This window comes from Papilio xuthus, unplaced genomic scaffold (genome assembly GCF_000836235.2).
Source record: "Papilio xuthus unplaced genomic scaffold, Pxut_1.1 DF828177.1, whole genome shotgun sequence".
NCBI lineage: Eukaryota > Metazoa > Arthropoda > Insecta > Lepidoptera > Papilionidae > Papilio > Papilio xuthus.
In genome coordinates this window covers 66213-80298 of record NW_013530472.1, presented here as the reverse complement: position 1 = coordinate 80298, position 14086 = coordinate 66213, and the positions used below count along the sequence as shown (strand labels likewise).

The 14086-nt window shown below is 36.5% G+C and overlaps 1 protein-coding gene across 2 annotated transcripts; it reads left to right on the top strand.

Annotated features, from left to right (window-relative positions):
* The first annotated feature begins 238 nt into the window (after positions 1-238).
* Positions 239-9094, top strand: LOC106113846 (protein bric-a-brac 1). Of its 2 annotated transcripts, XM_013306875.1 has the most exons (9): positions 239-483; positions 594-779; positions 1564-1737; positions 4288-4466; positions 5151-5258; positions 5652-5725; positions 6287-6536; positions 7867-7941; positions 8737-9094. In XM_013306875.1, the coding sequence occupies exons 2-9, from the start codon at positions 600-602 to the stop codon at positions 8882-8884; spliced, it is 1188 nt and encodes a 395-aa protein (XP_013162329.1). In that variant the 5' UTR covers positions 239-483; positions 594-599; the 3' UTR covers positions 8885-9094. The 2 variants fall into 2 exon arrangements, 1 of the variants encoding a protein (XP_013162329.1); XR_001227681.1 differs by lacking the exon at positions 8737-9094 and having other exon boundaries at positions 240-483; positions 6287-7786.
* Positions 9095-14086: the final 4992 nt, after the last annotated feature.

Here is a 14086-nt window from a genome sequence, read left to right as displayed (position 1 = left end):
ACTGTTGTTTTATAGGTTGACATTGACAGTTTTATGACATATGCCTTAATCGATTGCCCTTTACAACTCATGATTGTAAACTTTTAAAATAGCATGAAATTTCTTCATGTTATTATTTTTGTCAAACACTCACAATCCATAAATCCAGAAATAATTTAAAAACAAAGCAATAAAGAAATAGGCAATATTTGTAACAATTCGATTGGACCATGGACAGCAACATGAAATTTGTCGTTGTCGGATAGACTCCCCACTCCCACCCAAGCACAAGCACCAAGCACTCCATAATCCATTCCATTGTGAACAAACGACATTTTGATATTTTTTTGGTGTATTGCCATGCCAGTCACTACGATCGATACTGTTTATTTCTTATTTTAATATATTCTTTCGGAAATATTGTAGATAATATGCCTTTTAACGGTTTTAAACATTTTTGAAGACGGAATTTGATTTGGAATTGTGAGTTCGTGCAAAGTTTGAGTAAGTGTTATATTTCATTGTGCGGACGCGTAGATGTTCTGAAAGTTGGGTGTACAGTTAGTCACATATCTCGGATGTCGGCGTTTATTAGAGTCGAGTGACGTTTTCAGGGCGAGATGTCGGAGCAATTTTCTTTGCGGTGGAACGATTTCCATACAAATTTATCGCAATCCTTCCAAGCTCTGTTGGAAGGCGAAGACCTGGTGGACGTGACGTTGGCTGCAGGTGGACAGTATGTTCATGCACACAAGCTCATCTTGTCCGTTTGCAGCCCTTACTTCAAACAACTATTCAAGGTGTGACTCACTGATTACATCTAACTCTTTGCTCCTTGGTAAAACTTATCTAACACAATGTAATTAAAATATTTTATTTTTATTTCAAACGATTGGTAAATGTCATTATTGTGTTACTATGTTATAATTATAAGTTAGCAAAGTAATGTGATGTGATTTTGTTATCCAAGTAGTCAGATAAATACTTAGAAATGTTTATCTAATTTGTCATGCAAGCTAAGTATACAATAAGTATTTAAAATCATTAAGATATGAAAACTAATGACACATGGAAATTTTACTGAAGCTTTGACTTATCATTTGTGACAAAAATGTGTTGCACCACAAAACAAGTTGCATTTCATCTTTTATTTGCATTCAAATACAATAAATGTGTATATAGAAATATATTCAATATTTTGTATACAGCATACATTTTTTTTAATTATTAAAGGATAGCAGTATTAGCTCTAAAGCCTTTCAATTTTTTTTTAATTTAAATTTGACTATTTGCTATATTACTTGCATGTCTATTCAAATTTCATTTTGTTTACCTGTAGCTTCCCATTCCATACATTTTCTAAGACAAAACAAGTAAATTTATTTATTGATGATGTACATATTTCTTATCATAATGCATAATTGACCTTCGTAAATTGGGTATTGTGTTTAAAGCAATTTGATTTAATCTTTTGTTTTTTTTTTCGAAATTCTTAAGACACCATTAGAGTGATATTTATGTTGCATTGTAAATGTAAATTGTAATTTTGGTATAGTATTAATTGTTTTTGTCTTGTCACAACAGATGAACCCGTGTGACCATCCAATTGTGATATTAAAAGATGTGGCCCACCATGAGCTGCGGCAGCTTCTGCAGTTCATGTACCGAGGGGAGGTGCATGTACGCCAGCAGGAGCTCTTCGCCTTCCTACACACAGCGGAGCTGCTTCAAGTAAAAGGGTTGACTTCAGGTAGAGAGGTGAGTCCTAAATACTAGTTATTGTAACAAATATTTAAATTTCTATCAGAATATCTAATATATATAATTTTAACTAAATTCTATAACAAATGTATAGGCAATCTTTTTGTAAATAACAATTTTCTTTCTCACTTTACCTTTTTAAACTCTGCAATAACACATTTTAATGACAATATCTCTTGTGTTTTTTTCGTATTCTAGGTGTAAATATATATAAGGTTTTAACAATATTTTCTTTTAATAATAATTTCTTTTGTAGTGATCACCAAAAAATGTTGCAAAAAACAGATGTTTCAAAAATGGATTTTTTAGTTTATCATAATGAAGTATCAGTTTCTTTTTTTATTATATCATTTAGAAAATACAAATACATTTCATTTATTAAATCAAAAACAAAACATTTTTTAATGATTAGTAAGAAGAATTTAATTTTTCAATGAAATGTAAATATGAGTATCCTTGATAGCATCCCAAGAGTACAGACTCTTATCAGATTCATCAATAACATAACATGGTCAAACAAGTTATTAGGAACTAGTAGGCCAGATTCCAGACATGCACAACTTCAAGGAAGCCACTATTTAAGAATGAGTAGGTACTTTGTTAGATCTATGCATGTGTTTGACCTAAGAGAGCATTTACTTTCTACCAGTCTTAAATGTCATTAAAATGTGTATGTGTCATTAAAAAAGTCAATATTTAATTTATAAAAATTACAAAGTGCTTTATTTTTTGTAGTGTGTTTGTATTTACAAAAAATATGACAAGAAAACTTTTACTTTGTTTAAATTATTTTTAATATATGTAATAAATATTTGCTGAGGTTTCTACTATGAGTATATGTAGTATGCAACTCATATCTGTCTTGAACAATTCAAATAACAATGATTGCATATTGATGGAACAACTACAACTGTACTGTGTCTATTTAACATAGATTAGTTTGACAACTGATGCTTATGAAGTATCCAATTAATTTTGTATGAGTTTTTACGTTGTACTTAATTGACGGTTGTCATAGTATCAGACTTTCGCGCACAACGAATAACTGTGAACTGTCGAAAATCGGTCTTGTAATAAAATTAATCGAACAAATGGGTACTGTAATTTAGGTGTTAACTAACTTATTGAATATTATTACAGTTATTTGACTATTTATCACACAATTTATTAAAAAGAAATTAAATATATTTGTTTTGTTTGTCAACACTGCAATTTTTGTTATTTTTTTTTGATTTCTTTATGCAGTTATGAAGGATAAAGTAGGAATAGAATGAAACAATTATATTTATTATATATTGTACTTCATAAACAATAATCAGGAAATTTGTGATTGCAAGTTCTATGAGAACAACCACCATCACCAATCTGTCAATGTCTTAATCAATTGACTATACTATTTTTTATTATATAAAAAGTTTATTTAAAAAGTTAGTTGTCAATTAAATGCCAAATTATAATAAATTATTCAAATGATATAAATAATAAAATAAACAAGGCAAGATGGAGGCAGTGAGTCCATAACGAACGTCAAAAATGTTTAGAACTAACGATAATCCTTACTTCCTTACTAATCCTTATTTTATATTAGGAATGTGAAAGTAACTCTGTCTGTCTGTCTGTCTGTCTGTCTGTCTGTCTGTCTGTCTGTCTGTCTGTCTGTCTGTCTGTCTGTCTGTCTGTCTGTCTGTCTGTCTGTCTGTCTGTCTGTCTGTCTGTCTGTCCGTCTGTCTGTCTGTCTGTCCGTCTGTCCGTCTGTCTGTTCTCCTTTCCCGCAAAAACTACTGAACCGATTTAAATTAAAATTGGTACACGGATAGTCTAGAGCCTGGTAAAGGACGTAGGCTTTTTAACGCGAAAAAAAGGTTGTACGGGGTTGAAAGTGGGGGTGGAAATTAGTATGGGAAACTCGTAATTTTTTCAGTAAGAAGCTTAAAACTTATTTTGTAGGCTATTAATTTGATATAAATAAATATGATATTCAATTTTTGTTAAACTGAAAGTTTGTATTCGAATATCACAAGTTTATGTAAATCTTTTGTGAGTTAAATATGTTTTGTAGTGATCTACTATAAGTGTTAGCAAAATAAGTAACCGAAATAATTAACATGTTAACCAAAGACAGAATTTGACGCGGACGAAGTCGCGGGCACAGCTAGTTTTAGATAAGTAAAGATCCATACATTTTTTAAGTTCGTTATGGAATTCACTTTGTCCGCTAGCTCCGCAAATCTTTCTGTAGGGATTTTCTAATTGTATGGCGTCGTAAGAATGTTCGTGTTGAATGCGTTGTAACATTTTTACTAGTTTTAGTAATACAACACAGATGACAAACATATAAACAGTAATTTAATACTTTATTAATCATAATAATAAACTATATTGAGAGTTAAAACGAAGTTATGCTCTATCAGTTGAAAATAAATACAATTCTCCAATTTAATGTTGGTGCAGACAGAGATGTTTATCTGACTGCTGGAGAATTCATTGCGATCAATAGGATAATTACATTTGGAGACTGATGTGCATACATATAAAATGGTTATGCAGCATAGCGAGTCGCCGCCGCCAGTGTCTGACGAGAACAAAGGGCCCGAGGTCTCGGAGCCGTTGGGCGACAGCCAGAGCGAGTGGGTGCCCGGGGGAGAGGACACCATAGCAACCGAAGCCCCCGCAGACTACCCCCCCGCCGCCGGCCTCGACGATGCTGCGCGCAGCCCGCTCAAGCGGTACGTGCGCCCTGCGCTCTTCTCCCTACTCCCTTCTCCCTTCGCTCGATCGATACTTTAAACCCTAGCCCCGGCGGACTAAGCTGCCTGCAAACATTTACTCAATATGTGTGTGTGTGTATATGTATATATTCCATACAGTAGTCATACTCGTACAATACATTTACAAACAACGTTTTAACAAAATAATTGGAGATACGTATGTACGTACGTACGTTATGAAACGTCATTTTACTATGTATGCTTTCTCATGAAAACCCTCAATTTATCAACAGAATAATTTGAAATGTAATTACATGTATTTTTCTTGAATCTTACTTTTTATGTAATATTGTAAATGCGAAAATTTAGATGGGTGTTTGAAGATATCTCCAGAACGGCTCAACAGATCTTGACATCAATGACATTCCGCATAAATATGGAATATAGTCGGAAAGGAGGACACATAGGCTACTTATAAAGTGTTTCATTTTTAAATTCCACGCGCATTGATTGATTGATTGAGTCGCGCCCGATATCTAGTGTTATAATATAATATAATATATTATTTAGATATTGTATACAAAAAAGTCAAGTGTATTTGCGGAAAAGAGCCATCATTAAATCGTGTGGATCGTTCGCCAAACTTGCTAGGGTTTTTAATAGGTATTTAGAGTTTAGTTTGTTTTTTTTATTATGTTCAAGGTTGCTTAAAGATACACCCAATAGAAACAGCTGTAACATTAAGAAGAAATCGCGATCCATTTACAACAGTCCGATGCACATTGATAATACAGAATACGCTTCTGACGGGTATGTCTACCTTAACTTGACATTCTTCTGCAAACATACTTTTTGATGACGACCACTGGATCCGAATCTTAGTCTAAAATACGTCGAATTATTGTTGCATTGACACTTTTATGAGTGTTATTACTTTGGCACGTTCCGACCTGCTCGCGAGATGATGTGTGCTTACGCAAGTTTACCTACATACAGCGGCACCAGTATGGTAAGGGGATGTGATCACTATTATATTATTTGTAACGCATTAGTTAGTGTTTGTAGCGCATGATAATATTATTTTTTTCTTATTTTTTATTTGTGTAAAGTTGGCTTGTTCGCTGTGCGACGCCGCGCCGGTGTAACGACGACTCTGCGCACCTTCATATATTTTTGTGTATTTTTGCTTTGGATGTATTACAGAGAGCCATTGATCGACTTTGACGCTGATGTATACAATAATGTTCTGGTTATGCCGGAGTCTGCTAAGGAATCGGGTACGTACTCAATTATGAAATTCATTAACTACTCTTAAGGTTTTTGTTTATTGTTACGCCAAGATTAAGGGGGAGTTAGGTTTAAACAGCGGTAGATGCCAGCAAAGACAATGTCTGTTGCACGAATGGCTCGGCTGGCCCGCTGCTATACCACGACCACTCACAAGACAGCCGTCAAGTGGAAGTCATTCCGCGTACAGTTTGAGGAGTGTACCTATATGCCGGAGGCCTCATTTTAGTCCTCTTTCCTTCCCACCCTTGTCTTATAAAGAAGAAATTGGAAGAGGACACGTATTTCTGTGCGTCACCTTCTCCGTCGATGAAAGGTGGATAACGCATCTGCAATTGTGGATGTACGTGAGCAGAGGCCGCTAAGTCATTTCGGCGAATTTAGGTGGTCGCTTGCTCTTTTTTGTCTGCTGTTAAGAAGACCGTTTGAGACACACACAGAAATGTGGTGTGGTGCTCTGCCGACTCAACGACCGGATGGACGACATGTAAGCCGAGCACAAGAACTGCACATGCTTAGATAGCAACTCTAAGTGGTATTATGTACTGTAGGGTGGAACTGCAAAAGTGGCGGTGTGAAATGCCCCTCCTGTCACCGGTTCTTCGCAAACCGGTACAACCTGAAGGTTCACATTCGCGACAAGCACGACACGCGCGAGGGCACGCTGCAGTGCGACATCTGCCAGAAGCGCATGCGCAATCCCTCCTGTCTGCGCGTGCACATGTACCATCATCGCAAGCAGGCGGCCTACCTCGCCCAGCTCGCCACGCAGCACCAGCACAGCGACCAAATGAGACATGTGTAAGAAATCCCTATATGTATTACTAACTATAGCCCGCGACTATGTCCGCGCTGAATAAATATACTATGTCTTATTGCGTCGTTTCTGTGTAAAAACTGTTGAAAAGTTATCCAGTGAATATGCAAAAACAAAAGGTACGTATCCCCCGAGAAGCGTTCATAGTTTCGGCATTATATATAATTAAAAAAAAACGTAGCCTGTGCGTTCTTCCAGACAATACTCAACACTTGTATATATATATAAATATTTCATCTAGATTTATGAAGCTGTTCAGGACATACCTAATAACCAACATCCATTCAAATATTCGCTTTTATAATAGATATTATTTGGCTTTTGTCTGCGACTTCGCCACGTCTGAGTGGAATAAAAAAAAGATGTAACGTATGTCTTAGTGGAGATTATGTCTTATATTTGTGCCAAATTTCATTAAGATCTATAAATATCACTGTTGTGGAATTGTTGTTCAAGATGACATACTTTCTAAACATTGGCATTTTATATTATAATATTAGTAAGATTTGTATGAAGCCCTTCTTGAGATACGAAACCTCACTTAATATTGTTCCGGCTAGTTGTTTACGAACTGATTTTTGACATTTAAATATATTGGTCAGGTGGCGCATCAAGAGCAGGCGACACCGAGCATGCCTGCCATATAACATACATATAACAAGTTATTATGTCGACAACAAGATCATCCGATACCATTATCACGGCTTGATTTCGTTTTTGTTCTGATCGTTTCGCCATGTTATTCGAACAAAGCGAATGACTGATATCAATGTTCGATGCCTATTTCTCAATTATTGCTTTCCAAATCCCGGTTTTGGTACTGTTTGTAACCAATTGCTTAATTATTTTGTGCAATTTTATTGTGTTTAAACATTTAATAGCAGTCGTGTGCGTATGTATAACGGCGGTGTGGGGAGGCGGCGCGACGTCGCGGCGCCGCGGCGGACGACACGATCCAGAGGCTGGGGCTGAGGGGAGCTTTGCCCGGGGAGCGAGATGTGTTTGTTAGATGTGTGTATTGGTGAAGCGATCGATAGTGCGGTGCGCAAATGCGCAGCTGCGCGCCGCCGGCTGCCTCCCCGGCCTCGGCCCACCTCACAACTAATGCGGATCGCCTAAGAGAAGAGCGCGCTGCTCTCCCTGGCCCAGCTATGTTTGCTTCTAATATAAAAAAAATGGTTTCTCGCCTTTACAACATGACTCTAGGAGTTGCACTACGTTTCCTGATCATGTGGTATATATATATATATTACTTATAATAATAAAAACCAGTTGTGATGTTTTGTTATTGACAATATTTTTTCTTGTTTGTAGCGTGCAAAAAATGGTGGGCAACAACTGGCGCTCTGACTCACCCAGCGCTAAGGCGGACCGCAACGATACCGGAAAGTGAGTTCAATTTGTGTTTTATGTTAATTAACTATATTATTATTTTATATTTCTCCTCATACAATACTAATTACTGAATATTTTTCTCTGTTCTTTCTATGTTGAATCAAACGTACATTTAACCTGTCGGTTTGTGGGACTGTAGATGTTGTTTTATGTCATGTCATGTCATGTCATTTGTAATTTTAGTGGCATGATGTCGCACTATAATGACAAGTGTTCTAGCAGCAGTTGTTGGCTCCGAGGCGAATTCGGCAATCGGTCCGAGCATTCCTTAATGAGATGGACTCTTTGACATTTATATGTATCAGCCAAATGACAGAGTTCAATTTGAAATAATACATATTGACGCGGGCGCGGCGACTTGGCTTTGCTCTTCTTATTGCCACATTGTCAACTTCACCTTACCTTATTCTTTATGTTTATTCTTTTTTGTGTCGTCTGATGCTTTTACATTGAAATATGTTTATTTGCTGTGCGTAAATATCACCATTTACAATTTACAATTGATTTATGAAAATTTGGCACCATATTATTGTAGAACTGGTTCATTTTGTTCATGATTACCTGCTTTGCTGCCATGATTACTTGAAGCTGAAGCGATTGCACCTTACACAAATTTTAATAATTTAACATTTAGGTACACAGTCATCATGTTGAATTAAATTAATTATGTTGTTACACGCTTTGCGCCGATTCTTTATTTAAGTAAGGTCACATTTACACAAGTGAACATGCTGCTATCTATACTTATATCTATACTATTTATAATAAATTTGATACTTTTCGTTGCAGCTTATCTCCGCCGCCACCGACGCCGGCATCGACACCATCGCGAGCCGCAGCCTCCGACACTGTGGAGGATGACAACGATTCTGCGGCTGCGGCGAGTGTGGCTGAGGCTGTGCTGCCGAAGCGAGAGCCGAGCGCGGAGGCTGTATGATATAGGGCCAACGCGCGAGCCACCCGCCAGCGCCGGCCCCGGCCCCGAGCCGTGCCTTCCACGTCCTCCGTACCGCCCGCACTGACCGCACCGACCGCATCCACCGCATCCACCGCACCGACCGCAGTGACTGCAGCGACCGTATCGACTGCACGCCGACAACCGCGACTCCGCCGCCCGCACCGCCCGCCGCACCGCGTTTCGCACCGCCCGTCGCGCCGCGCCCCGCAGCCTCCGCAGCCTCCGGAGGCCCCGCAGGCCCCGCAGTCCCCGCAGGCCCCGCAGTCCCCGCAGGCCCCGCAGGCCCCGCAGCCTCCGCAGGCCCCGCAGCCTCCGCAGGCCCCGCAGCCTCCGCAGGTGCCGCCGCACCGCCGCAACGGTCGCGTCAACGACTTGGACGACCTTTGCGATCCTCTAGAGCTGTACACCTTCCTGACGCAGAGGTGTCGCTGGGAATCGGATTACCTTTTTGCGGCGCCTAATTCTTCCGAGGATTAGAGAGCGAGACAATCTCTCGCTTCTTGCTAAGCGGATCGAGCCCGTACTCTTTTTTATTTAACGAAATTCTTATTCTATCATGATAGATGCAAATGGATCTGATGAAGGTACTGCTTAAAATGACAATTAATATGACAATTAGACGTAGTTTTAGGATATTCATAGCAAACATTCAGCTTGGATCCGAGTAATAAATATTAAAAATGTTCGAGTGTCTGTACTGAACTGCTGATATATTTCAGCGGAGGACAATACGGGCTCGATCAGTCGCACTATAATTTCACCGTTCGACGGTATAAGATGTGTCGCATCTCGACAACAAATACAATAATCACTAGAGCCCTAAGAAGTTCTCTTTGTTGCATTGCATGTTTACTATATTATCCATCCGCTTTTAATTGTCCGTAGATAATAAAAAAAAATTGAAATTTCTCGATTAGATGTCAGGTCACTGGAAACACGAGAGAATTTTACCCACAACCACGAGTTCCAACATATAATGCTTACGGGACAAGTGGTTTCCCATTGATATTAGTATCTCGTATGAATACATTAGAGTAGAGTAGAGTGGAGTGGAGTTAGCGTTAGGGCAATATACTGCCGCCGTGCGACGTCAGCTGTCAGCATAGCAGCAGTATAGTATAAGATTGTAAGTGTGCTTGTAGCTAGTAGCGTTCACGATTAATTAATGTTAGATTATATGGAACTTCCATACTTACTTTACGACTAAGGACTAAGTTGAAGGGAGTCCTCTCTTAGATGAATATTATTGTCTTCGTTGTGTATACATTCCACCACAAAATCCAAAGACTGAAGCAAAAATTTAACTCTTTAATTATATATATTTACAATCCGCGTTTACGCTCCTCTTTATTATTCCAATATTCTTTGTACTTAGTCTTTAAATATTCTCTTGGATCAAAGAAAGAAAAATAGTAACATCGTCCAATTTTTGAATGCAATTGCCATTTTGTTTAACTACGTAATAAATTGAAGCGGTGTTTGCAGAAAATCATAATATTTAGGTTAGATGAACGCATCAATATCAACTGTATTTATGAAAGTTATTGAACAAATGTTTATATATTTTTTTATTTGACACGAGAATTATTGCTTATTAGTTCATCGAAAATTAACTTCGGTAGCGAATTGTTTTAAAATGTACATAAATATGTTGCGTTATGAAATCTCAATTGTATCGTAAAAGTAAAATTAATGAAACAAATCAAAAGTAAATATAAAGGTATTATGTATTTAGTTAAAGGGCAGCTGCATACAGAACAACATAAAGTTTCTCTTTCAATTGTATGTTGGTGAGACAGAGACGCGGCGACTTCCATCATGACACACCGCACACAAGTCTCTAACATTATTATATTTAGATTCCTTTTAAAAAACATAAAACACGGAAAACGATTATGTTAGTAGTTAAAAGATAAATTAATTGTTGCCATTTTATACAAACGTACAAATTTTTTGTCTCAAAATTTATCTTCGATTTGTAAATGCTCAAGAAACAACGGCGTGCAAAGCAGAGCACAAGAAATAAAGGAAAAGGCATAACCTTACAGTACAAAATACGATATCATGTATATAACATACATTAATTTACGTATGCTTTACTTAGGATTTAAGTTTTTTTTTTATATAATATAATGTAACATTACAAAAAGAATCCGAACAATTTATATTATGTACAATCTTAGGTTATTTTTTTATTTTTTTATACAATTTTAGTTTACAAGGGTTGTTAGGTATTCTATAAGCAATTCGTACCTCAAACGTATAAAAATAATGTTTCTCGTATGTGGTTAGGCGATCCTTTTCGTCTGCTAGCCGTCCGCCATGCTCGCCGCACAACGAGACATGATGTGGCGTAGCAGCGTTTATCAAAGCTTTAATTTAAGAAAGACTCGTCCCATCGTTATAAAAGTCGATGAAACTTATCGTAGTCATTAGCTCTCTTCAATAAAATTCTGACAAACCGATAGCTGATAAGGAATATGATCAAAGTAAATAGAATACAAGTCGGTAGGAATAAAGCGGTGCGGTGTACAATGACAAATAGTAGCTAGATGAGAATGCCGAGTGCACTCCGGCCACTTGCCACCTCCCACCTCCCACCTGACAACAGAACTACTTCCTTTTATTTAATTTTGTTTATAGTTAAAGTGATACCTTTTTGTGGATTATATTTTGTAGAATTCAGTATTAATATTTATCAAATAAATGGTGATATAATTATTTAACACATTTTAGTGGAGTAGGAGTAGGATGGTAAGCAAGTGAGCAAACAGAGAATGTGGTGAGGTGTGGTGAGGTGTTAAGAGTAGATGAGTAGGGCAGGGCGCCGGCAATATCTATTACAATTGTATCATTATTTTGATAAAACACACAAATTTCCAAAGTGTTTGAGTAAGTGCAAAGTTTTATTTATTTATTTATTTATATATTAGTAAAGGTAAAATAATTATAAAAAGGCCAGCGAGAGATACACACACAGGTACACCGCACCGCAGTAAGAAGAGATTTATTATTATTATATAAAATGTCCATATTAGTTGTATTATAATGAAGGTTTGGGGAAATAACAAACATTAACTTTAAGGGGGTAATAGAACTAACAAACTTGGAAACAAGTATAATAATAATAATTTGTTTTCTTTTACATTCCATTAATTTAAGTTTACGTAATCGACCTGATCTTTTTTATATTAGTTTATTTTTTTTTATTTTTATATAAAGATATTTATGATGTAGGTACTCGTAGAGTAAGTCGTTCTTATAACATACGTTTTGATATAACAAAGGAGATTATTATTAAAAAGGTTTAACTTAGATACATTCCATATTTCGGTAGCTGTATTTATAGATTTAGCGTACGATATTTTTTTTTACCAAATTGTGTTTATACCAATGCTCTTAATTTGTAGTTGAAAACAGGGTGCGACTCCAGAATCGTTAATGCTCGCCGACGTGCACCTAGGGTGGGGCTGGGGGTGGGGGTGGGGGCTTTCAATTTGCCGTAGCTATATATAGATCCACCTTTTAATACTCAACGTTTGTGACCAAGTCAACCATTTAGAATATGTATTAGGGAATGTAATAATGGTTGATTGAGTAAGTATTCCCCGTTTAGGTATTTGATGATAATAATAATCACTGAACAAGTGAACAAGTGAACAAGTGACATCTAGTGATGTATGTAGATGTATAATTTATATGAAATATTTAATTTGTACGATATGGAAATGGTTTGCGTAACAATGTCATGTGAATATTATTATTTATTCCGATTTGGAGTTTCCATTTTTACAATATAATGATATTTATTATGTTATCTTGTCCAATTTATGAAAATGAATATTTTGCGACTCCCTTTACTATATTCCGTCTTCGGATATTTGTAAATAATACATATAACTACTATAACATATTTCTACTATCCCGTATTAAGTATATTCCTGTGCTCAAATACTTCTTTTGATAAATGTTTTATCGATATACATACATACATACATACATACATACATACATACATAGCGGTAGTGGTAGCGGTAGCGGTAGCGTGTAACTTATTACCGCGCATTACCTACCTAATCGTATTCTAGTTACGGCTCAATGTATGTAAAGTATATGTATGTGAATGTGTCCATTCATATTGGACTATACGTAGCCATCTTCCATATATAATATTATATACTCTAATGTAGTAGTTTGTAAGTATGTATCCACTGACTTTTCAGGAAATTTTCTTGATATATAAATGTGTCGATCCGGGCAATCCAACTATTGTTTTATGAGATGTACCACTTCTTCACAAAGAACAAATTTTAAAAAGCAGTCCATTTCAACAACCTCAAATTGTTTATTATCAGGGTAAATAGTAAAAATGGCTTTTATTAGAAGTCGATTAAAAAAAACCTTCAGATATAAAAACAAATATTTCGCTACGATAAAATCTAAATTCAAAAGCGAAATGTTTCGGGAAACAGCGTAATTTTTATTAGTAATATGAAATGTACTGTAAGTTTTTTTTCTGTATAATATCACACAAAAAAAGAGGTAGTGAAAATAACATTTTCTGCAGCACAATAAATATGATTATTTTAGATAAATTTTCTTGTTCACAATGAACATCAAACACTGAACACAAATGTTGCATTTGTGCCACGAGCAGACAGACAAGCAACTGTGCCTGTTGACTGGCTCCAGTGTGGCCAACTGGACTGGGACAGTTGACTTTGACAGTATGTAGAGGTGGGTGTGGGAGTAGAGATGGAATCTCGTAGAAAATTGAAAGGCTGCTATTGAAGGTATGTGATAATGAAAAAGGTTGCTCTAGGAATGATGTAGAGTTTTGTATTAGAGATGTGTAATGATTGTATAACATATTGGATGGAGAAGAGTTTGGCGCCACTATTCTCTGGGTTATTACGGATTTGAATAATGTTCCATTGACAATGTATGGAAACGGTTGTAAACAACGGTTGCTCTTATGTGTTGTGAAATTATTTGCTACAGGCGAGTTACAAATTTATTTAAATGTTATTTGTGTCAGTTATAATAAATATAATAACACGTTCTGAAAGATGATACAATAAAATTATTTGCAACGGCTTATCGATGTGTTAGTATCGCTATCGGATTGCCGGAATATCTGATTTTGACTTTGTATTGAGCTCTCTTTATTGTGATTATGTT

Bases quoted from the DNA above. Each gene is read 5' to 3' on its own strand.
- LOC106113846 (XM_013306875.1), top strand. From the start codon at position 600: ATGTCGGAGCAATTTTCTTTGCGGTGGAACGATTTCCATACAAATTTA. The intron at 780-1,563 runs GTGTGACTCACT...TTGTCACAACAG, and splicing joins ACTTCAAACAACTATTCAAG to ATGAACCCGTGTGACCATCC. The intron at 5,726-6,286 runs GTACGTACTCAA...TATGTACTGTAG, and splicing joins GGAGTCTGCTAAGGAATCGG to GGTGGAACTGCAAAAGTGGC.